The sequence below is a fragment of the Macrobrachium nipponense genome, chromosome 21, assembly GCF_015104395.2.
Source record: "Macrobrachium nipponense isolate FS-2020 chromosome 21, ASM1510439v2, whole genome shotgun sequence".
NCBI classification, from domain to species: Eukaryota; Metazoa; Arthropoda; class Malacostraca; order Decapoda; family Palaemonidae; genus Macrobrachium; species Macrobrachium nipponense.
Genome location: NC_087212.1, coordinates 59,521,387 through 59,547,490, shown reverse-complemented (window position 1 = coordinate 59,547,490; position 26,104 = coordinate 59,521,387). Strand labels below are relative to the sequence as shown.

Genomic DNA, 26,104 nt, shown 5'->3' with positions numbered 1-26,104 from the left:
GATACTAATGACAATTTATGGCTTACTGTGTGCTAGGAAAAATGATTGCTTGGCGCTCGTTCGATACTCGTAAGCCGGGTAAGAGCTGAATGTAAACAATCGATTGGAAGGTTTGTTTTTTGTTTGTTTGTTTATTATAGTTAATGATTAATTAATAATTATTTGAAATGAGTACATACTGAATATTTATACATTTTATTGGCATATTCTAAGCTTTTAGCTCTTAGGTTTAGATGTCAGAATCATAGACTAGGCTACAGTAGCAACTGCTAACATAGGCTAGGCTTATTGCTAAGGAACATATGGTAAAGTCCTAATATATGCAGTAAAAATGGGGTTGAACATTACATGCAGTTCAATATTACTCAAGTATGTACAGTGTTTTGCCTTTTTGGAGAAATATTTCTTCCGTCGGATCGGCGCTGTAACCCTAGAACGTGTGTTTTAGGCCTGGAAATATAATTTACTGGGGTGTTTTTGGAGGGCTTGGAACGGATTAGCCATTTTACATGTAAAATGTGTTCCAAGATACGAAAAACTCATAATACGAAGGCCGCCTCGGAACGGATTAATTTCGTATCTCGAGGTACCACTGTAATACATGCCCCAGCCCATGAGAGTATAGATCCTGTCTTTTCCCTTATAACGTAAATATAAGACATCAGGGGGGTGTAACTTTATACATTCTTAGTGAAACCCCACAAAATCCTATTAGTATCCAGTCAACACTGCAAGTGATAGGTGTGCAGATCCAATTGCAAAGAAAACATATCCTACCCTCCTTATATACCATATACCACCCAAGTGAATTCTTCCCCAGAGATGAATTTAAAGCCCCCATTCAACAGCTACCACATCCATTTTTGATCCTGAGCGATATGAATAGTAGAAACCCCTCTTGTGTGGTGACTTGTCACCATCAAAGAGGAAATTGCCTGTGTTCCATCATAGAGAGTGAAAGTGTGAGAATCTTCAACACTGGTGAGCACCCATTTTTACAATCAAACAGGCACATTATCAGCAGTTGATTTATCTATATGCAGCGATGACTGCATTATTGATTTTAATTGTAGAGTGATAAATGATAGATTTACCAGCGACCATTTTCCAATACTAGTAATGAATGTAGCTTCAAATCCTCCATCTTTGGGGTTTTGTAAAAGTAAAATTGGTAAGGCTGGTTGGACAACTTTCCTGGAACACAGCTCAATAGATGATTTGGCTGGCTGATGACTCAACAGAAATGCACTGTGTACATATATGCTTATAACACAAAATACACTACATTATTGTCCACAAACTCTGATATACACTTTCAGAAAATCTAAATGCACAGAAAAAAGATATGGTTGGGTACTACAGTATACTTATTACAGTAAAGTAATGTATTGTTCATTATCAGGTAAGATTCATTATAGAAATAAATTCAAACTGCAGCATACTGTATGTAAGTTGTATAAAAAATTTAACATTCTCTCTCTCTCTCTCTCTCTCTCTCTCTCTCTCTCTCTCTCTCTCTCTCTCTCTCTCTCTCTCTCTCTCTCTCTCTCTCTCTCTCTCTCTCATTGGAAAAAAATGGCGAAATCTTTCGTGTCTAGTAGATATGCAATATGATGAGCGAGCAGGAAGCGAGCTGGCATTTCTCATCTATGAGATCAATAACAGCCTTAATCAAAAAGATACAAAAGCATTCATAGACATATTAGAAGATATGATCCTTCAAACTGGAACAAATCAACAGAAAACATCTTGAAAATAATTGAAGGAGTTCCAAATAAAATCCAAGTGGTCAAGAGACTCAAAGAAAATTTACATCAATCAACATATTCCGACAAAGAAAATTAATAAGGTGAACATTGTGAATATACTGATTGATGCAATAGGAAAGAGAATGCCAAAAGCATGAAAACTGTGTAAGGTGTGGTATAGCATAGTTAATCCACAAAACCTGATCAGAAAATTTTCTGCATGCAACATTCCAACGCATCCTCAATGTGCTGAAATAATGCAAAAATATGAGTAAGGATACCAGAGTATTTTGCTCAACATGTCTATCATGGATAGACAATGTTATTAAATCAAGACTTAATATGCAAATAGTAGAGGATGAAGAAGAAGAGGAAGAGGAAGAAGAAGAAGAGGAAAATGGAAGAGAAGAAAACAAAACTGAAATGACAGAAAAAAATAAGGAAAACAAAGAACAAGACAAGAGTATGGATGCAGATACTTATTGATACTACACATGAGGCAATCAAGCAGCATACATACGAAGAAATAGATTACGACATGGCAACACAAAATCAAATCCCAAAGAGGCTCTACCCAGATCTACACACTGATGGGAAAGAGGAAAAAATAGACAAAAAAGACAAAGTCTGCACGCTTTTGAAAAGAGGGAATTGCAGATTCGGTGAAAGATGTTACTGCAAACATCTCAAGGCATGTCACAACTATGAAATCTATGGTAAATGTGCATACCTAGACGGCTATGGGGATGATTGCAGAGATCTACATCCAAAAATATGCAAAACCCTAAAAGAAGGAAAAGGATGTAAGTTTGACAAAAAATGTAAATATATGCACCCTGTAGCCATGAATCAAAATCAATTAAATAATAAAATCCAAAATAGAAAAGAAACAAATAAAGAGAAGAACAAAGAACATGAGGTGAAGAAAAAAAGCAAGCCATCACCGCGATATGGGGTGTCAGCAAAGAATTTCCAAGCATCAGCTCCAAGATACTACAGCTCAAGAGATAAATACTGTATTGACGATGCTAGGGGATGCTGCCGATACGGAAAAAACTGCAGATTCAGACACAAAATGAATAATTATGATGAAGGAAGATCAAATATTTTGGAAAAGTTGGATTTTTTAATGTCCGAATTTCTGGAAATGAAGAAAATAACAACATACCAGAACAGGAAAGAGACATGGGAAAATCCTTATTATTACCCATATTAAATGAAGGAGATAACACGCAAACCATCATAGTGATGAATGCACAGGGTTTAGTTACGAGTAACTAAAAAAAAGAAAAATAGAGTACTTAGAAGAACTAACCCAAATTGAAAAGAAAATAGATACTATAATGAATATAATTGAAACCTGGTATTCCCAAGAGACTGGTAATGATGATCAAATAAAAGGGTTCCAAACTTATAGATAGATAGAAAAAATAGGAATCAAGGGGAATCGCAATAAATGGGAAAGACAAAAAACAAGGAAAAATATATGAGAAATATAGTAACTCAGAATGTGAACTAATAGCGGTAGAATTTGAATCTGAAAAATTAATGAACATAGTAATATATATAGACCCCCTAATTCTAAAGAGTTTGATACAATAATAAAAAAATTGGATGATATATGTAGAAATCACAAGGATTGGACCATTCTCCTATCCGGAGACTTTAACTTTCCTTTCGTAGACTGGAAAGAACGAATAGGAGATTGTGGTTGTATTTATACATATAAAAAGAGAGTAATAGTAGTGCAGAAGATAAGGGGCAATTCGAAAAGCTAATAGAATACAACATTCAACAAATAATCGCCTGCCAACAAGAAAGGAAAATACTTTAGACCTAGTATTTGTGAACGAGGTGAATTATGTTAAAGAAATAATAGTTTTATAATGCGAGTATTTCAGACCATAATGTCATAGAATTAACAGTCCATTCCAAAGCAAGTGAAAACAGAGATAAGCAAGATGTGAAAAAGTGGGAAGGATATGGAAAATACAATTTCTACAGTAAAAATATAAAATGGTTAGAAATAAGTGAAGAATTAAACAAAGATTGGGATAACATTTTCGTAATTGATGATATAAAGGTAAATACGGAGATATTATTATAAAATATTAGAGAAAATAGTGGATAAATATATACTGAAGAAGAAAAGTAAACATCAGTCAGCATACCAAGAGACAGAAGGATCATGTTCCAGAAAATCAGAAAGTGGAAGAAAGGTCTTGCAAAAGAAAAAAAATGCATGGAAAGTGATGGAACTAAAAAGTAAGATAGAAAAGGCAGAACAAAAGATTATACAATCAAAATAAAATTAAAACTGGACTTGGAAGAAAAAACCCTAGTAAATATTAAGCAAAACCCCAAACTATTGTACTCGTATGTTAAAAAGATGAATAAAAGAAGAATATGTAGAAATAGGCCCTCTGAGAATTGAAGGGAGATTAATGAATGAAAAAAGGAAATATGCAACATATTGGCAGAGAGATATGAGAGAGAATTTACCCCTAGAATTGATAATGAAGATAATGATACAGAAATAAGGGATGAAAATAGTGAATATATATCAGACATAGATATTAATGAAGCTGATATTTTGCAGGCTATTAATGAATTTAAAAATGGAGCTGCAGCTGGGCCTGATGGTGTCCCTGCTATTTTGTTAAAGAAAGTAGTTCATTCTATCGCAAAGCCACTTGCAATATTATTAAGACAAAGTGTAGATACAGGCAAGATTTATGATGAGCACAAATTAGCATATATTACCCCAACTTTCAAAAGTGGATCAAGACTAGAGGCAAGTAATTATAGGCCTGTGAGTCTAACATCACATATGAAAGTGTATGAAAGGGTAATGAAGTAAAATATCATGAAACATTTAATAAAAAAAAAATTTGTTTAATATAGGACAACATGGTTTTGTGCCCGGGAAAAGTACACAAACCCAACTGTTAGTCCACCGTGAGAACGTAAACAAAAATATGAAAAACGGAAATGAAACAGATGTGGTTTATCTAGACTTTGCAAAAGCTTTTAACAAGGTAGTTCATAATATAGCAAAGAAAATTAGAAAGCATAATATCGTGGATAAAGTAGGAAGATGGTTAAGAGAATTTTTACACAACAGAAAACAGATAGTTATTGCAAACGATGAGAAATCGGATGAAGCTAAGGTAATATCCGGTGTGCCACAAGATACGGTGTTAGCTGCATTACTGTTTGTAATTATGATTACAGACATAGACAGTGATGTTAAGGACTCGGTAGTGAGTAGCTTCGCCGATGACACAAGAATAAGTAGAGAAATTACTTTTGATGAGGATAGGAACGCTCTACAAAGAGATCTTAACAAAGTATATGATTGGGCAGAGGTAAATAGGATGGTATTTAACTCTGATAAATTTGAATCAATAAATTATGGAGACAGAGAAGGAAAGCTTTATGCATATAGGGGACCTAATAATGAGACAATCACAAATAAGGAAGCAGTTAAAGACCTTGGTGTGTTGTTGAATAGGAACATGTCATGCAATGATCAAATAGAAGAAGTTAAGGGTCCTGACTACTGGGAAAGACTACAATCCTTAAAATTATATAGTCTAGAAACGAGAAAAGAACGCTACACGATAATTCAGACATGGAAACAGATAGAAGGAATTGCTGAAAACATCATGGAGCTAAAAATATCAGAAAGAGCAAGCAGAGGTAGATTAATAGTGACCAAAACTATACCAGGAAAAATAAGGAAAGCACACAGGCCATTAATCCACTACGCACCAGCATCGACAATGCAGTGTCTATTCAATGCGTTGCCAACTCATCTGAAGAATATATCAGGAGTGAGCGTAGATGCGTTTAGGAATAAGCTCGACAAATATCTAAGCTGCATCCCAGACCATCCAAGATTGGAAGATGCAAAATATACCGGAAGATGCACTAGAGTTCTCTCTGGTAGACAGAGGTGCCTCATACTGAGGGACCTGGGGCAACCCGAACAAGATGTAAGGTCTGTAAGGTCTTTCTCTCTCTCACCTATGAGTAATGCTGAGTTAAGTTAAGTCTATCTTAGTTTTACCAGACCACTAAGCTGATTAACAGCTCTCCTAGGGCTGGCCCGGATTAGATATTTTTACTTGGCTATGAACCAATTGGTCACCTAGCAATGGGACCTACAGCTTATTGTGGGATCCGAACCACACTATATCGAGAAATGAATTTCTATCACCAGAAATAATTTTCTCTGATTCTGCGTTGGCTGAGCCGGGATTTGAACTTCGGACCACCAAATTGGCAGCCGAGCACAGAAACCAATCGTCCAGTGAAAAACTGAGTAATGCTGAAACTGATTACATGGGTCAGACTTGAAAAATCTGTAAATGAAGGATATACAAAGAGAGAGAAAGAGAAAGGCAAGCAAACACACAGCAAATCATACTGTATTATCTCAGTGTGATGCATACATTTATGATTGTGCACAAAGATACATGTATATAAACATGCACACATATACTGAGACTTTGTGTAAGAACATTTTTTTAGTTTGGTGGGGTATATCAACTTCCAAAAAGCATATTTAATATTAAAATCGATGAACTTGAAAAAATATAAAACAAATATAACAAAGTGTTTTTGAAATGTAGCAAAAAAATACCATAATGAATACTGTATGTTTTACCAGCTGAAGTCACACTTCTTCAGTGCACTGAGACAATCAAATGTGTGCAGCTCACCAATGGAAACAAAACAGTCAACTTGTGAGTGTTGCACCTCATTTTTATGTTTATATTTTGTTTCCAACATTTTGTAGATCAAAAGTGGGGTGCATCTTCAAGGTTGAAGTGGCTTTGACACCAGGAACTAAGTTAATTTCTTATATTTACCCCAAATTTTTATTTTAGTTTTCTTTTTGTTTTATTTTGCAAATTTTAGCACAAATTCATTGTCACTCTTAGCTTTATCCATTGGAGGCAAGGTAGATGGAGGGGGGTGAGGGAGAGAAAGACTTTTGGGAAGCTGAGATGCTAAATCTACTCTCACACACACACATACACACACACACACATACACACACACATGCCCATTCACCTTACTTTGTAGTTAATAGTTGATTACCCCCCCCCCCCTCTCTCTCTCTCTCTCTCTCTCCCCTCTCTCTCTCTCTCTCTCGTCTCTCTCTCTCTCCTCTCTCTCTCTCTGTGTGTGTGTGTGTGTGTGTGTGTGTGTGTGTGTGTGTGTGTGTGTGTGTGTGTGTGTGTGTGTGGAAGTAGTGAACTAGCTTTAAGAGGTGTTTTGGAGAATTTTGTTGAAGGTTTTCATAAGCAGCCAATGAGAGAATGAAATTTGCTTGACATAAGTATGATGCAATTCTATTAGCAGCTCAGAGGAGATAAATAAGTTTACATCCCCTATGATGTTACATAGGGGCCAGTAACAGTTGCAAAGGTTCCCATGCAGAACAGAGCTTTCCAGCCCTCCTTATTCTACCCTCCTAACTATCCCCTTTAACACAATTACTACCCCAGTTTATCCCCCCTACAGTACCCCAGTACCCCCTTGTTATAGTGCCATATGAACTGTTAACAGCACTACTATCAGGTTCTTCCTCCTGCACAATGTTGCAAACCAAATGAAAGGTGTTTTTATATGTTATATATATCCACCTTTACATTGTGGTGGGCTCAGTTGCATGCAGATCGTGCTGTGTCAAGGATTGTGCACATGTGGATAATTTAGATAATACTTATGGTATACCTTTGGCTCCGACAAATTAAGACATGAGCTTGTTTTCCAAAAATAAAGGTAGTTATGCCTTAACTAGAGATAGTATGTACAGTACAGTATAGCAGTATTGAAATAAATTGAAGAATTATTTATCCCTTATTTTCATTGGTGTCCAGATTTACAGTTTCATTCATTTTTTGTTTCATCTGAATATTTATTTCAGCAATGTGGAAAATCATCAAGAATTGGCTTCCTCCCAAAGCAATAGACAAGATCAAGTTTTTAGACAGGAAGTCGCTTAAAGATTATGTCAGTTCAGATCAATCTCTGACAATATGGGGTGGCACAGATGATTATGAATACGAGTTTGAGCCAGAAGCTGCATTTGCAGAACCTGTAGTTAATGGAGATATTGATTCTTCACGAAAGGTAAGATGAGTTCAGAGTCAGAAACTACATAGGTTATTTCTCAAATTTGTAGTGAGATAATCATGCCAGTTGTGGATAATTTGTGTTTTAATTTCAATAATTATTTCTGTTCTTTGTGTTACTCTATGTGTTTCCTATTTAACTTATATTTTTCACATTACTCAGAGCTCACTTTTTGTGTTAGCAATTTTCATAAAGGTTTTACCTTCCATTTTATAAAAATTAAATTTTAAGGAAGCTTAATCAATTTATTTTTTAAAAGACATTTAAGAGGTTGTATGAATGTGATTGATAGATCTGTCAAAAAAAATTAATAGGCCTTAAGACTAAAATATTCACAGAATTTTAGAGATTTCTTATTTTTAGGTCCACTTCGCAGAGGAAAGTGCTGAAACTCCTGCATCCCCTCTTAGATCTAAACCTGTAGCAAAACGAACTCTATCAGGCAATGGCAGTAAGTGTTCACTTTGTATTTTTAATGCATATTTAAGATGCCATGGATGATCTTATTTATATGAAAGAAAATGAGGTTAATGTATAAATTTTATGAATCATATTCATACCTACACTTCGTTAATAATTCTGTATCTTATAGGCCTTTGTCTAGAAATTGAGCCAAGTGCAGAATTGATGTTCAACAATTGCCGCATTGGTGGAACTGCCAGCATTACAATAACTAATCCAATGGAGTCAGCGGTGGCTTTCAAAGTAAGTTGAAAGATGTCATTATATGCATTTTTAAGTGCTGTACCTGTACAGGCAGTTCCTGGTTATGGGCGGACTCGGTTATTGATGATCTGGTTTTATTGCGCTTGTCTAGCGCCAAAAATTGGCGATTTTCAGCACCATAATGTGCTGATTTCCAGTTATTGTCGCCGATAATAGAGGTATGGTACCAATGCATATCTAACAGAGGCGCCATTAACATGCTGGAAAGCAACTCCGTTTTTGCCTCACACTTCTAGAAGGAAGTAGAAATAACTTTTGAAAATTATAGTGCTGTATCTTAGGTCTTAAATCGGTGGCTGGCACGATGTTGGGGGAAGAAGCATAGGAGGCACCCCCTTCTTATCTGTAACTTCTTTGCCTTGAATTTTGAGTGTTGAGGTTTATTTGGGAGCCAGGGGGGCTACTTGTACCCTGAGTACCCACCAGTCTGTGGTAGTGGTATGATGGAGTTTTGATTTTATTATTGTTGGTGTAGGTAACAATTTTATTTGGTTTTTTAAATTTTGGTACTTTGCCCAGGGCAAGGTTAGTTCTTTGTTGTTTTGTGGGTGTTTGGAAGACAGCTTTGCTCCAAAGCCCCCTCTTTACTTTAGAGACTTCTCACAACTGTTCCTCTAAGTAGCTACAGGTCAAGATGACCTCTGACCAAAGTTGGTAATCACCTGCAGTAGCTCTTACCATGTATGGATACAACAAGCATTTTATCAATGGTAACAGATTTTTATGTGGAAATTCAGAATCCGATCATTTGCTTAGTAGTTCTGGGTATTCCCGGGGTGGGGGAGGGGGGGACTAGTCTTTGAATTTTAGCCTAGCCTAACCCCTTTTATTTACACAAATGAATAATCTACCCACCTGTACGCTTTCTCCAACTCCAGTATACCCCAGAAATCACCTTAGAACAACAGCACAACAAGACTTATGACCCAAAAACTCCTACCAGACAGAGAGCTCTCCCCTACCAACCACACACAACCAGCACGTGCTTTCTACTGCCCCGTGTTATTGTTTACATCCCCCCGACACCGCCGCCATCTTGTCTATGACGTCACAGCCTATGACGTCACAACACAACTTAAATACATCAACAGACACCTTCTAGAATCAACCATATGCTGTCCATATATAGGACACCGACCATATTTCAACAATGCATAAAATACCAATAACAATTATACAATATATAATCACACTTATCTCTTTCTCCCTCCCCTCCGACTGTTTCCTAACCAAGTCCCCTAATCCTTCATCCTCCAACTCTTTACCCTCTACATAATTCTAATACATTCCCCTGAAACTCCTACTTTAGTTAATAAATCAGCCACTTGCTCCTTTCCTTTTATCCATCTCACTTCCTTTATTTCCCCAGATTCATTGGTTTCCCTTATTGCTGCAATATCTATTTTTAATCTCTTGCTACTTACACCAGTGCTCGATTTGATGGTGGTCATTAGTGTTTTACTATCTGTGTTAACCAAGGCTTCTAAATTTCTCCCTCCTACTACCTCTTCCCACAAATGCTTGAAATATATCAATCCTTCTACAGCTTCCCCAACACTCAGGGCTTCAGCCTCAATGGTGGATTTTGCCACTCCTGGATTTCCTAGACTTCCACCATTTGGGACTTCTCCTCTTCCCATGTGTCAAGGAAATAATATAACCCAGTTGAGTATGGCCATCTTCTATGTTTCCAAATGAAGCTTCTGCATAGGCTTCCCAATAAATCCTTTCTTCTTCCATCTCACTAATTGTAACTTCGCCCATCATGCTCTTAGTTTGTCTCACAATTTTAATAAGCTTCTTCATATCCTGAGTTGTTCCTTCTTTAAATGCTTTACTTAATTCACTAACATCATATGATATTTCTGGCATCGTGTGTAGTGATACCCAATTCAGCTGTCCTACCACTGATCTATACTCGGTTAACTCCTTTTGTTCTAGCACTCTACGTATTACCCATATATCTTCTAGCCTCTGGTTCTCTTATGGAATTTATATACTGCCACTGATTAAAGGAAAATCTATTCTCCTTCTGCTTTATTACTACTCCTATATACTTGAACCTTTTACTCTCTTGTTCTCCTACTTGCAATTTCCCTTTCAATTTCCCAATCGTTTCCTTTAAGAATACTTCAGTTCCTCCGTAGCAAAAATCATCTACATGTGTACACAAAATGCCATTCAATTTATTGTCCTTTTTCCAAAAGAATATATTAGGTTCTAGTCTACTTCTCCCACCTTGAAGCTCCTTCACTACTTTCACCACTTTACAATACCATGCTTTTGCTGCATCCTTGAGCCCATAGACAGTTTTCTTCAACTTCCATAATCCCCTCCAACCATCTTCCCTTGGTGGCTTCAAATACACTTCTCTTTGTATCTCGTCACCTTGTAAATATGCAGTTTTGATATCCAATGTATAATAATTCCAATTTTTCACCTTTATTATGGTTAGACAGAATTTAAAAATTTCAGCATTGCATGTGGGAGCGTCCTTTTCCCACTCTGCCATCTCTTCAAACCCTCAAGCTACCAATCTTGCTTTACATATCCTTTCCCCCCCTTTTATCTTTTCAGTTACTATCCATCTTGTAGATATAGCGTTTTGTCCAACATCATTTACCTCCTCATATACCTGGTTATCTCTCCAACTTTGAAGTTCTTTTTCTTTAGCTTCCATTATGCTTCTATTTTCAAACCCCAGCAACACCTCTTCATCTTCAATTTTTTTCTACTTGACTATAATCCCTCAAGTTAACCCACCCTTTGTCACCTGACTGTGAGTCTTGTACATTGTACGAATCAGCCCATGCTTGGCTTGATCTTTTTCCTGCAAGACCTAGTATAGTCCATTCTTCTACTTGTCCTGTATCGTTGTTTATAGCTCTAACTCTATTTCCCTTTTTGAATTTTGGTATCTCTTCCATTAACTCGCCTTTTATTGACCCACTTTCCCTGTTATCTTCCACTGTTTCCTCTATCACCTCTCTTTCTATAGTCTCTTCTGTGTCTTCATTCCTTCTCCCACCTACTATTATCTCCTCTCCTTCTTGCCAATCTACTTTCCCTTCATTTGGGCCATCTGATCTACCTTTCACACCATGGGATTTATCTATTCTGGCTGATATCTCTTCTGTACCTGGTGATCGTCGTTGAATCCTTGTCACATGTATCCTAGCTACTTCTCTTAAAGAATCCCCATGTTTGACCATTATTGTTTTCCCCGATACTCCCACTACCTGAGCAGGTCCTCTCCATTCATTTTCATTTTCCCTCTTATAGAATACCTCATCTCTTACCACTGCTGCTTCAAATTTATGTTCTCTGATGTTTTTGTTTAACGCTATTCTTATTTTATTACAAGACTCATTTTTTATAAATGCTTCTCTGGCCTTGTGCATTGCATTCAGTGTGTCCCTTACCATACCCTCTTCCATCCCTTTTTCTCAGCTTGCAGGACATGAACTTTCTTCTCCCATTAGGTTAGGCAGTGAAGGGTTTTTTTTCCAAATACTAATTGGTTGGGAGAGAAACCTCCATTATTCATTAAGCAGTTCCTAGCACTCACTACCCGTTTCAATGCTATGGACCAATCTACTTCCTCTTCCTCCATCATCTTTCTTACACTTCCCTTGATCATGCCTACAGTCTTTTCACATAATCTGTTGCTTCATGGAGATTCTGATGCTGTGGCTAATACAGTGGTACCTCGAGATACGAAATTAATCTGTTCCGAGACGGCCTTCGTATTATGAGTTTTTCGTAACTTGGAACACATTTTACATGTAAAATGGCTAATCCGTTCCAAGCCCTCCAAAAACACCCCAGTAAATTATATTTCCAGGCCTAAAACACATGTTCTAGTGTTACGACGGAAGAAATATGACTCCAAAAAGGCAAAATACTGTACATACTTGAGTAATATTCAACTGCATGTAATGTTCAACCCCATTTTTACTGCATATATTAGGACTTTAGCATATGTCCCTTAGCAATAAGCCTAGCCTATGTTAGCGGTTGCTACTGTAGCCTAGTCTATGATTCTGACATCTAAACCTAAGAGCTAAAAGCTTAGAATATGCCAATAAAATGTATAAATAATCAGTATGTACTCATTTCAAATAATTATTAATTAATCATTAACTATAATAGACAAACAAACAAAAAACAAACCTTCCAATCGATTGTTTACATCCAGCTCTTACCCGTCTTAGAGTATCGAATGAGCGCCAAGCAATCATTTTCATACATTCAACTTACCTGTCAGATATATACATAGCTATCGACTCCGTCGTCCCCGACAGAAATTCGAATTTCGTGGCACACGCTACAGGTAGGTCAGGTGATCTACCGGCCTGCCGCTGGGTGGCAGGACTAGGAACCATTCCCGTTTTCTAATCAGATTCTCTCTGTCGCTGGGAATGTAAACATATGTTTACTTTCCCTCCTGATTTGATTTTCGTGTTTCATCGCCATCGATCTTCTGGGCCAACTTTTACAGGGAAGTACTGGATCGGTGGTTCGGCGTACGCTTTTAATAACTTTTTAATAACTTTTAATGAATTAACTTCGAAGTTTTCGAAGAATAGAGGATGTGTAACTACCGAAGTTTTCGGTAGACAATTACATAGTTTGCAAGAAAGGGAAATATAAATATTTATTCATTGATAAAGTGTAATAAATGTTAGAATTTTATTGAGGAAAATAAGGTAACTTCCTATTTGAGGAAGTCAGAAAAACATAGAACTAGATATGTTTTTTTTAGAAGCTTTAATAGCTCTCGTTCTGACGAGCAGTTAGAATATTAACAGTACTAGTAGTGTAGTTTCCTCATCACCTTCTTACTTCACAGAAACTACAAATTCATTTGCAATTTGAAGATAAAGGAATGTAGCTCAAGATACGAGCTATTATAAGGTAAGAAGTGATTATAGTGTTCCCCATTGCAATAGAGGGTGCGTCTGATCGGCTCTTGTCTCGCTCCCAGGCCTAGACCTCTTCCAAGCTCACAGGCCCAGAGGAGAAGGAATGTCGAAAGCCTTACGGAGGTTACAGAGAATCCCCACCGATCAGGCGTCCCCTCGGCAGGTTCTGTAGGACGTCCCAGACTGCCAGGGATAGCCAATGGAAAGGCATCCTAATTCAATGTGTTCCCCTTATTATTATCGTCTTGACGAATAAGGAGAAGAAACATTCAACGGCGTAGATTAAATGAAGATGCAAGATAATCTCGTCTGGCATCGGAACCTCAGAAGAGACGGAGAAAGGAAGACATCATTCGATAACAGTTGCGGTAGAGGCATTGCCCTATCCGGGTTCGTCCCCCCGTACAGTTGGACGGGGGGGGCTCTATCCCATGGGGGTTTGAAATAGTTATTTCAATAAATTTCTCATCGGTACATGTATATGAAAATATATCTATTCTGAGAAGAACGAATTAGATATTAAAGAATATTTGTTGATTCGAATGAATTATATGGATCTCGTTTAGTGATTACACATATATATATAACTTTTAAGCTTCTAGCTCCTTGGGCATGAAGCTCCGGTAACGAGGCTCAATGCGCCTAAAGCGTCTGAAACAAGGCGCAAAGCGCCTGAAACGAGGCGCAAAGCACCTGAAGGGCTGAATATAGGCGCAAAGCGCCTGAAGCACTATGAACCAGGATCTTCATCGGAAATGGAAGTCCTTCTCATTCAGAAGAAAGGGAGGGCTATGTCGAAAATGGAAGTATTGTCGAATTCTAAGCAAGAACAAATGTACAAGAGATCGGAACCTTCCGCACACAGAACCTTCCGCACAAGCGGAACCTTCCAGAAGGCGGAAGATTCCAGATTCAAATAACCTTCCAGACGTACAGAACTTTCCAGGCGAGGATCGCCTTTCAGATGCTCGGAACTTTCCAACAAGAAAACTTTCCAAGCGCGATACGTCTGCTAGGATCCAGGAGTATTCTGATCACGACACTCCTCCTAGGCGCCAGGAGTATCGTGATCGGAACGCGATACTCCTGCCAGGTGCCAGGAGTGTTCCGATCACGATACTCCTCCCAGGCGCCAGGAGTATTCGGAACGCGATACTCCTGCCAGGCACCAGGAGTATTCCGATACGTAGCACGATACTCCTCCCAGGCGCCAGGAGTAATTCGGAACGTGATACTCCTACCAGGCGCCAGGAGTATTCCGATCACGATACTCCTCCTAGGAAAGCGATACTTCTGCCAGGCTCCAGGAGTATTCCGAGCACGATACTCCTCCCAGGCGCCAGGAGTATTCGGAGCGCGATACTCCTGCCAGGCGCCAGGAGTATTCCGAGGACGAGAGTATTCCGATCGCGATACTCCTCCCAGGCGCCAGGAGTATTCTAGGCAAGATACTCCTGCTTAGCGCCAGGCACTTTCTCCTACAAGAAGAGCCTGACAACCGCCAAGAGTCCTCCAGGCGAAAGGTGAAAGACATTCGAGGCTTCTCCTGATAGGGACGGGAGTTGTCGCACAGGCGGCCGTCGCCCTTGTCAGGATCGTCTTAATGCAATAAAGGCAAGAGCAAGTTCGGCTTTTTCCAGCAGGGACTCAAGATGTAGCACAGGCTGCCGTAGCCCTTGTCAGGTTAGAGTCGGTACTGCTAAAAGCCCTTCACCTTTCGAAAGGAAGCGCTCTCCTCCGGTTGCTCAATCTTGTCCCAACTTGAGGAATGGAAGATAGAGCAGAATTGTGAGAATTAGTTCAGTATTAGTAAGAGGATATTAAAATCATCCTCCTCCTAAAAAATAATGCAACCAACCATTTACAGAAATAGGGGCAATCGTTTGGAAGTTGAACAAGATTCGTACGAGCTCTCATTCATTGATTAGAGGCTCTTCCAGATAAGAAAGGCGTAAAATACGGACTTATCTCCAAGATAATAAAAGCTGGAGAGATTCTCTTCGATCCTCGGTTGTCATTTGCGATCTCTTTCGACTAATACTCATTCGGGATTATTGACGAAATGAACGAAGAGAGTAAGATTTCCATTCTTTCTCTGCATGTCGGAAAGGAAAGAGTGTCGTAGAAGGCTTGCTGTATACGACTACTGAATGACAAGTCATATACGCATACCATAGTTGCCTTTCTGGTTCGCTACGGAATTATCTATATCCTTACAGGATTTTCCTAGTAAGGACTTCGCTTAAAAGGTTTGTTACGACAATACCTACTCAGCTTCGGTATTTAACAAAGGTTGTTTGGCTTAAATTTGCATTATTGAGAGCTTTCTTAGACTCGAGAATAATTTTATTATATCCATTCATTGAAGGGAGTAACTGGCAACTCAGAATGAATGCAGCCAGGCAGTGAACGAGACGGCTGTAATTGTGAGCCAATCCAGTACCATCCGGTTCTCGGTCGTGAACTGTTGGTTACATCTTTCTCTCCTAAGGGATCGAATGCTTCACCGTATATTCCCCCTACAATCAGGGACTTAACCACGAATTGAGGGGATTTTTTTTTTTTTAGGCAAACATGAATAACATCGTATTCGTTTTGCTAAGGATCTCTCTCTGCCTCGGCGAGGAAAGAATGTAGTAGAAAATTCACCTTAAGATAACGGTACGGTTAAGCCTTATGCACACACCGTGGTTAATTACAGCGTTCCTACTATCCTTACAAGAGTTTCCTAGATGAATGCTGTTTACCACAATGTGACGGTATTATAAATGATTTTAATTCTGCAGAGCACGATTTAACCTATTTGGAAACAGACACGGAACGTAACGATCCTTACCAGGTTCGATGCGGGATTTTGCACGTCCGTGAGAACCTTTTTGATCGACGATAATAACTGTTAACGTATGTTTAACATTTATTGGAAAGAGTTGTCAGATCCTGCGGAAAGTATTCACAGATCTCTTCGCAAGGCAGAAGATGAACGAGCTTCTTATAGATTGCTTCCTTTTCCTCGAAACAAGAGAGGTAGCAAGATACGCCATCTTTAATTTAAATAGGGGAATAAACTTTAGTCTTTTTTCCCCTAGTTATATATATTCTTAACAGATATTAAAATAAATGGGCGTCAAAGGAAGAAGATGAATGCATCATTTTGGCAATAAAAAGGTTGGATTCACAGAGGTCACGTTCTTCTTTCAGCATGTGTCGGAAGGTTTTTCTAAGAGAGTAGAGATTTTATCGGAATCTATTATAAATATTGGACCTGAAAAACCTATCCACTCTGAGTCTGTCTGCGTGCAGACTGACCAGAAGTAAATATGAATGAGAGGATTTTTCAAGGGAAGCTTGATAATTCCTTTAAATATGTTAAAGACATAGAATTGCTGCAGATCGTGCTAGATGGAAAGGGGAAACTGTCCTCTTCCGATACCTCTGTGAACCACATAATGGTTTTCTTCCCTTTCAGAGGGAAGAATCACCTTGGTATTTTATGCTATCAATGAACACAGTAAAAAGATATACTCTGTCTCGACAAAGAATATTAGAGATAGTAGAGAATTAAGATCTTCGGGATCTTATACAATACCTCTATACGATAAGAGTAAGAGATCTTATACTTAGAATGGGATCCTAATTTGGGCCTCAGATTCCGTGTTCCGACAAGATGGAACTGCTCCTAATCAAATGTTTCTCTTGGTCCTAAACGATCAAAAGGACAAGTGAAATTTTGGGCTTTAGAATCTGGAATCAAATTCTATGAAGACTCGGCAATGGGTTCTGGCCAGCATAGTATGTTTGGCAAAAGAACTAAAGCCTTTTATTCCTGGATCAACGCTTTCAGATAGAGGTTTCGTTGTCCGGGTAATGTATTGACATTGTCATCTACAGAAGAAGACAAGGTTTAAACGTTTACTGACAGAGTCTTTGGAACGCGATGAGGGCTCAAACTACTTCCCAAAAGGGTCAGAGAGATACATTCAAGAGCTAGAAATCAGGAGTACTACCAATTTCAGCTCAGAATCTCTTTAAGCTTCCAGGCTCCTTCCCTTCCTTCGGACAAGGATAGGGAAGCTTCTGCAACGAGAAAACTCATCAACATTTAGGAGGAGAACTCGTTAGCAACGGAAGTATTCAATAAGGATCCTCCTCGGAGGAAGACTTGTCTCTCTGAATATTAGATTTCCTATCGTCTACTGGATGTAGCTGACTAAATTTTGATGAATGTGCAGGAGCAATTAGCATCTTTGGTAGGAGTACTTTCTAAAGAGCCTACTCGTAAAAAGGATGACAGGCTTCCGATTAAGAGATCCAAATACCGATCTCCTGTCGGGCGCGACGAACCCTACAGGGGAGTTGTCGCACAAGCGGCCATCTCTGGGGGGAGCGATGCGTTAGGCAAGCGAGACGTGGGAAAGGAAGTAACTCCTGCCAAGCGTCTGGCGCCAACTAGGAGCCAGGCGCAAAGAGCCTGACTTTACTGTAGATCGTTCTAGGCCCAGATCTTCATCCAAGCAACAAGAGCCAACTGGAGAAGAGAGAACTCCTGATAGGAGTATAGCGCCCGCTAAGCGCAATATACTTGCCATTCGAAAGGCGCATTCCATGAGCGATACTCCTACCAAGCCACAGGAGTATTCGAAACTAGATGCGCCTTCCATAGGTCAGGAGTATTTGGGAAGAGATACTCCTGCCAGGCGCCTTGAGTACTCTGACCTCGATACTCCTACCAGGCGCCAGGAGTATTCTAGACTTTTTACTCCTACCAGGCGCCAGGAGTATTCGAAGCGCGATGTGCCTACCAAGCACCAGGAGTATTCTGAGCTTAATACTCCTAACAGGCGCCAGGAGTATTCTGAGCTTAATACTCCTAACAGGCGCCAGGAGTATTTGGAGCGAGATGCGCCTTCCAGACGGCAGGAGTATTCGAGGAGTGTTACGACTGTCAGGCGCCAGGAGTATTCCAAACAGGATACTCCTCGCGCCAGCAGGCGCGAGGCGCCAGCCAGGCGCAAGCCAGATGCTAGGCTTCATCCAGATGAGATCCAGTTCAAAGAAAGTCCTAGTCTTCTTTGAAACAATGGTGATCTCTAAAGCACTTCATAAGTGACTTGATGATTCCTTCAAACAGCTGAGAATTTAAAAGCTCATGAAGTGCGAGCTTTTGCAAATTCTTGTTCTTTTCGTAACAATATGTCAGGAAGACATATTAGCTTTAACATATGAGAGATGCAACTATGTGTTGACTGCTCATTACACGAAGGACTTCAAGTTAACCTATGAGAGATCCTTCTCTCTTGGTTTATACGTATCAGCAGATACGTTGCTGGGATAAGGAGCCGACACTGATCCTTTAATAATGAGTTGAATTTATTTTAACTTAGTGATTTTTTTTTTAGGTTTGAAAGGAGTTTGGGGGATAACTCTTTTTCAATTTTAGCACGAACCCTCATGTTAGGAACAGGTGATCGGGATCGGTGTTGCGCTCCTTAGTTATGCAAATAGGCATAGGCATGTTGTCATATAAGCGGATTAGCACCCATTGACAAATGCCAATTAGGCTCGAAACCGAACGTAAGGGGTGGATAAGACCACCCCATCGGTAGACCCACAAGAACTCTTGGCCACAGATCACTATCTTGCTAAGGCTCTTGAGACGAAGCAGACTCCTATGCAATAGCTAGGAAGTCGACCCTTCGTCTAGAAACACAGAGGAACCAAGGTCTATAAATACCTACAACACATGTTGTTTACCTGTCTAGTCAGGAGTTAGCTGTCTCTTGCCCTCCACCAAAGGGTGTCAATCAGCTATGTATATATCTGACAGGTAAGTTGAATGTATGAAAATGATATTGTTATGATACAATAAAGTTTCATACATACTTACCTGGCAGATATATACGATTGAAGACCCACCCAGCCTCCCCGCAGGAGACAGGTGGAAGAGAGAATCTGATTAGAAAACGGGAATGGTTCCTAGTCCTGCCACCCAGCGGCAGGCCGGTAGATCACCTGACCTACCTGTAGCGTGTGCCGCGAAATTCGAATTTCTGTCGGGGACGACGGAGTCGATAGCTATGTATATATCTGCCAGGTAAGTATGTATGAAACTTTATTGTATCATAACAATATCATTTTTCCTAGCACACAGTAAGCCATAAATTGTCATTAGTATCTCTCTTCAACTAATGAAACCACCAAACAGTATAATAACCATTCATTTCTATTCTTTATTCTATCTTTACCTAATGTTTTTTTTATTAAATGTATTGCATGAATACTAAGTTTTTCAATTTACAGCAACCTTTTACCAATAGAATACTTAAAGCACAAGGGGTAGATGCTGACCAATAGGAGAGCAGGACCTTATGGGGTGACTAGCATCAGGAACCAATGGGAGAGCGGGAGGATGGTGGCGAGTTTACTCAGTTGGCGGCGCGGGAGTTTTAAAATTGTTCTCGGTGGTCCGGGCGAATCTCGGGACTTTATAGCAACAACCTTTCGTATCTTGAAAACTTTTCGTATGTAGAGGAGTAAAATTTTTCGCATTGGCTTTCGTAACTTGGATTTTTCGTAAGTAGAGCCTTTTGTATCTCGAGGTACTACTGTACCTTAATATTCCATCTTTCTACCATCCTCCTTACTTTTTCATTTTGAAATTCTCCCCCATTATCAGACAATATTTTGAAGGGCGCTCCAAATATAGCAAACCAGCACTCAAAAAGTGTCTTTATTATAGTTTCTGGTTTCTTATCTTTTATCCAACAGGCCTGACAATACCTCGTTGCCATATCCACTATTACCAAGAACTTTCTCTCTTCTGTCTCTCCCACATCCATCGCTACAACTTCATTTAACGTTTTACTCCAAGAAAAGCCTACTACTTTTGTATCTTTTACAAACCTCACAATTTTCAATCAGTTCCTTTAGTAACTTTCTTATTTCCTCTTTTTCGATTAACCCATTACTCCATTGTGCTTCCTCTGTTTGCTTCCATGTTTTATCTCCACTTCCATGACCAAACTAAATGTAATTTCTTCATTGTGTTCTTAATTTCCCTCAGATTCTTTCCCTTCCAACCCTCCAGTAATAATTCTTCTACCTTTCTCCTCCTTATAGGTACTCTTAAATGACCCTGTTTGTCTTCTCTTAACTCTATTTTCATTCCCCCTAATACTTCTATTATGGCACAATTTTCTTTCAAATTTAGGGTCATACCCATTTTACTCATGGTTTGCTTACCTATCAGCCAGGGTATATCACCCTGCAGAATTTCTGTCTTCAAATAAAACTTTGTGTTTTTTAGTATCACAGGTATTTCTATTATTCCTTTGGACATAAGATGTCTCACCAAAATCAAACACTTTATTAGACTCTATCCTAGTGTTCCTCATTCTCCTCAACTCTTCCTGACTCAAATCCATGACAATACGTGCTAGTCACAATTCCCCGCAAACTGTTGATTTACACCGTGTCCAAAATTGCATCAACTACCTCCCATGATGCTTCCACTATTTTATTAACTTCTCCTACATAAACCTCTTCTTCTTCTTCTCCCAGTTTCTGTTTTCAGCTTATTTTCTTCTAGTCTTGTTTCAGTTTTCTTCCTATTATGAAAATTCTGAGGACAATCCCTAGCCCAATGCCATTCTGAGCTGCATATTGCACATACTGTTACCTTACCTTCTTTGTTTTTAGGATACTTTTACCTTCCCTTCTTTGTTTTTAGGATTTCTACCACCCCTTCCTCGGTTCCATCTTCCCCGATATCTCTGGTTTTCCCTCCCTCTCCCAGAACTGGCATTGCCTTCTGACGACCCCCACCATTCCCGTTCCTCTTTAGTCCCTAATCCCTCAAATAGTCTTTTCATTGTTTGCGACACTGTTCCGTACTCTAGCTTTTCTTGCCCACAAGCCGATAATACCATTTGTTTTTTATTTTCCGTGAGATTTGCTTGCTCTATTACATGATAACCCTTGATTTCCCCTTCAAGTGCACCTTTCCCCATTGCTCTTTCACACTCAGATGCTGCCTTCTCGTATCTAATTAAATAGTCCGCCATCTTTTCACTAGATTCTCTTCTTATTAGAAGGTATCTTTTTATGCTGCCGTAATTCTCCATTACCGAGTCTTTTAGATAGGCTTTATCTAGTTTCTTTAGGATTAACTTTGGACCCTCTGTACCAGTAAGTTTATCTCTTATCTAATGCTTCCACTAGCCCTCGGGCTTTCCCTTTTAAGCTCATTCTCATTTCTATCGCCGGGTATTTTTTATCTTCTCCATACAACAATAGCCAATCTTCAGCTTGACCTTTCCATTCTTTGTATTCTTCTTGTATCCCAGAAATCGCCTTAGAACAACAGCACAACAAGACTTACGACCCAAAAACTCCTACCAGACAGAGAGCTCTCCCCTACCAACCACACACAACCAGCACGTCCTTTCTACTGCCCCATGTTATTGTTTACATCCCCCCGCCGCCGCCGCCATCTTGTCTATGACGTCACAGCCTATGACGTCACAACACAACTTAAATGCATCAACAGACACCTCCTAGAATCAACCATATGCTGTCCATATATAGGACACCCACCATATTTCAACAATGCATAAAATACCAATAACAATTATACAACATATAATCATAGTCATCTGCTTTGGGCTGTGAAGATTTACCCACAAAATTTTTAATTCAAGCTGCTATGCAAGAGGAAACTACATATAATAATGTAATTACTGGGTAAGTATATATTAAACCTTTATTATAAAATGTCATTTTTAGATAACCTAATGTAATTTACCAAATGCTCTTCTGGCAACGGCTCAAGATTTATTACATAATTTTATATTAACAGATTAAAACCACTTCACCAGAGAAGTTCAGAGTTAAACCTTCTGTTGGCATTTTAGAACCTGGTCACCAGATTGATATTGGAGTAACTGTCAGTGAACAATTAGCTCCATCTGCATTAGTACGAGATAAATTTTTGGTAATGGGATCCCCTGCATCTTCTTTGGATCTTTCATCTCAGGAAATATCTCAGTTATTTAAGGTATGTACCAGTTGCTATATTGCTTTTATGTTCTGTTTAAATGTAATGTAATGTTTCTTTTGAATAAAGTAAGGTGAAGTTTAGACATAGGTGTCATTTTTGTTGAGAGCATGGTTATGATAGTATTAAGGTAATTTTAGGATACGAAGGTATATTTTTTACGTGTACATAATACAAGAGATGCTGCTGATAGTACACCTTTATTTTCCATCCTCACTCACTCACCTTGTATCATTTGGCAGTCATTAATTTCATTAGGAAAACTAAGCAAACGTCAATGATTATTTGATGATTTTGATAGTTGAAATACAAAATTAGTACGTACTACTCCAGTTTGCTTTGGAAAACTTATAAGGTCAAATTGTTAGCTTCCAGGGGCCAAGATGTTAGAATCGTATGCAGGCTGATGGTGTTGATGATGTAAAATGAAATTTTTGTGTAACCTCTGTTAGAGAGCTAAAAAGTTAACTACTTACTATACATGAGGTTTAAAGGTGATTGAAATTTGGTACCCTTGAAATACTAGCAACACTTACACAAGAGTGCTGTATTGCAGAAAAGCTAAAAAATTAGACATCCAGGGTTGAATTACAGTACGTATCTGTAAATTAGGATGTCTTACAGCAATTAACGAGCTTCTTGCTTATTGATATTGGTTTAGATGTGGATATCAAAAGAATAAAGTCCAACTTTAAATTTTTGCATTTAAGAAAATTGTAGGTCAAGCAAAATTAGCCAGCAGTATCCATGTTTCTCTCACCAAGATCATCAGCTGAAAACCCATATGGACAGGTCAACTGATGATAAATGTAAGAGGGCCCTAAAGGGAAATCAGCCTGCAGAGAGACAACTAACTGTTTATTTAAACTGCAGTGGATATGGATGTGATCTTAATCAGTTTTAGAATTAGGAATTTTATATTAATGTCGTAAATTTACTTTTGATAAACATTTTTATCAAATATTGCTTTAAGTGCTCATTTAAAATTTCTATTTTATGGAGCATTTTGAGTTTATTGTGACTATTGCATTCGTTTACATTAGACACTAGGCAGTAGTGTGTGTATTTATTCTTTGCATTTTCATTCAGCATACCCCTTGGAGTTTTTTTTGCAAGTTTTTCTTTTGCTTGGTGCGAGTTGTTGTAAGTGAATTATCTTGATACATAATGGTTGACAAAACTGAATTCAGAAATGGTGAAATTCTTAACATGTTAGGCCTGCAAAGATGTTAGTGTACAAATTAGTTGAGGTGAAAATTTTGTTTAACCTTTATTATAGAGATTGTTAAAGAAAGTTTGGTTTACTGTATTCTTTTAGCTATCCTTTTTCACCATATAATTGAGTAAACCTCTGAAACTGTATGGTCACCTTTTTTCTATATGTATTGTATGTCAGTGTTGCATAGTCCATAAAGATTTCTTAAATAAAACTAAGTCAAAAAAAGAATAACATTATGCCTCACAGACACATGCACATTTGTTTGGCTTATTTCTGTGCCAAAAGGGTTCTGAGAATTACACATTGCCAAGTATATATTCTGTCTTTTTTTTTTTTTTTTTTTTTTTTTTTTTTTTTTTTTTTTTTTTTTTTTTTTTTTTTTTTTTTTGCTTAATAACAACTCCATCAATCATATTGTGCCCACAGTTATCATTCATGTTGTTCCTACAGCCAGTCTCAAATTTTCACAGACTTTTGTCTAGACAGGAACATGATCCTTCTTGCATTAGTGTTCTAGACCCACTGCCAGGTACAAATTATTCTTAGCATATTTTGTTTTTCTGTAGTGTTGTTAACAGGTTTAGGAGAATCTCTGCAGTTTTCATTTTACTTGACATTCTCTTAACAGTTTGTTGTTAAAGAACAAGTGAAAAAATGATCAAAACAAAGCATCAAGCAGTGCTAGTACCCACGCATTACCTTTTGCTTTGCCCAGCATCAAACCATTGTCTCCCTAATTGCTCCATACTCAGTCTGTGTGCTGCCTTTTCCCACAGCATAGCTCACAGGCAGTGTGTGCACTCTACTTTGTTACAAAGACCCTGTGCATTGCTCCAAAGTGTGCTAGAAATGTTTCTATTGGTAGTAAGAGCAAGCCGTAGAGGGCCCGTGATGGGCCTGCCTCGGCAAAAAAAACGTGAAGGTGTTAGATACTGAGTAATCGAAATTTACAAAACTGATGAGTTCACTAGGACATTGAAGAACTAATTATTGATTCATACATTCTTCAAACATAAGAAAAGCACTTGCGAAAAGTTTGCTACGGTGCCTGTAAGCACAAAAGTGAGCTTTACATTGTGGGATAAATTGTTGGCTAACACTGAAAAATCACTTGGTGTAAGGATAGAGAACATGAAAGGAGAGGGTCTCAATTGACAGTAAAATTCTACAGCAGAAAACTTTTGTATAAGCATGATAGCATCAAGACTGATATTAAAGAGGGAACCAAACCATTTACAGCTAGTAAAGGATGGCTAAATAGATTCAAGCACTGGTTTAACCTGAAGAATGTAGAAATTACAGAAGCCGCATCTGCCAATGAAAAGCCACCAACTGGTTCCCCTTGAGATTAAGAAACTCATTGATGGAGGCTACAATTCCAGGCATGTGTTCAGTTGTGACAAAGCAGGCTTTTTCTGGAAGAAATTGCCTTATGGGACCTATGTCCACCAAAGTGCGAAGCAAGCGCCAGACTTTAAAGCATGGAATGACAAGTACTGCACATAATGTGTGCACATTGTATTATATTTTGCTGTGCTGTAAGACAATTTTGAAATTATTTTTACTGTACAGTACATATTTTAGGATAGTACTACTGTATAGAGCACATCTAAAATATGTAGGTACTTTAGAACAGTGAGGCACATTCTTCCAAACAGAATGCTAGGTTGGTTTACATCATGTTTAATATTTTTGTGATTACCTACAAATGCATTTATGATTAAAAAAATTATTTAGCACAGTAAGTTCTTGGTTTATGTCATAAATTTATAAAAAAAAATTATCTTACTCTTTCAGGATACATATCATTTAATGAAAAAAATAATTAGTGAATACATGGTGTTCTACGAAAAAAGCTAATTAGTGATAATTTTAGAGATATGGTCCAAGGAAAAATTTGCGAATTGATGAAAGATATGTTCAACAAAAATTCGTGACAAATTGAAGTGTGAAAAAATGAAGCGGATAAAAGTAGGTGTCCACTGTATACACATGAACACAGACTAAGACATTGGTGGGAAAAAATTATTCTGATGCAACACAGCTGGGCAGTGAATACCGATACTACAGGCAGTCCCCTGTTAATGATGCAGGTTCTGTTCCCGGGCGAGTGCCAGTAACCAAAAATCTCCAATAATTATGGTAATAAATGGCGTTTATGATGTCTGCTTACTGACACTGAAAATTGCATACCGCCGCCAAAATCTGGTCAACGACGTCATTAGTCAAATTCCATAAAACTTGAACACGTTAATCAACGCCACCGATAAGCGAGAGCTGCCTG

The 26,104-nt window shown here is 38.4% G+C and overlaps 1 protein-coding gene across 4 annotated transcripts in view; it reads left to right on the top strand.

The window, feature by feature from the left end:
• The window catches only part of LOC135198059 (motile sperm domain-containing protein 2-like), a 180,893-nt gene that overhangs the window by 84,211 nt on the left and 70,578 nt on the right, over positions 1-26,104 (top strand). For all 4 annotated transcript variants that reach the window (XM_064225454.1, XM_064225455.1, XM_064225453.1 and 1 more), the window contains exons 5-8: positions 7,690-7,895; positions 8,262-8,349; positions 8,491-8,603; positions 22,404-22,601. In XM_064225454.1, coding sequence (XP_064081524.1) covers positions 7,690-7,895; positions 8,262-8,349; positions 8,491-8,603; positions 22,404-22,601 — 605 coding nt within the window. The remainder of the gene's footprint in view (positions 1-7,689; positions 7,896-8,261; positions 8,350-8,490; positions 8,604-22,403; positions 22,602-26,104) is intronic.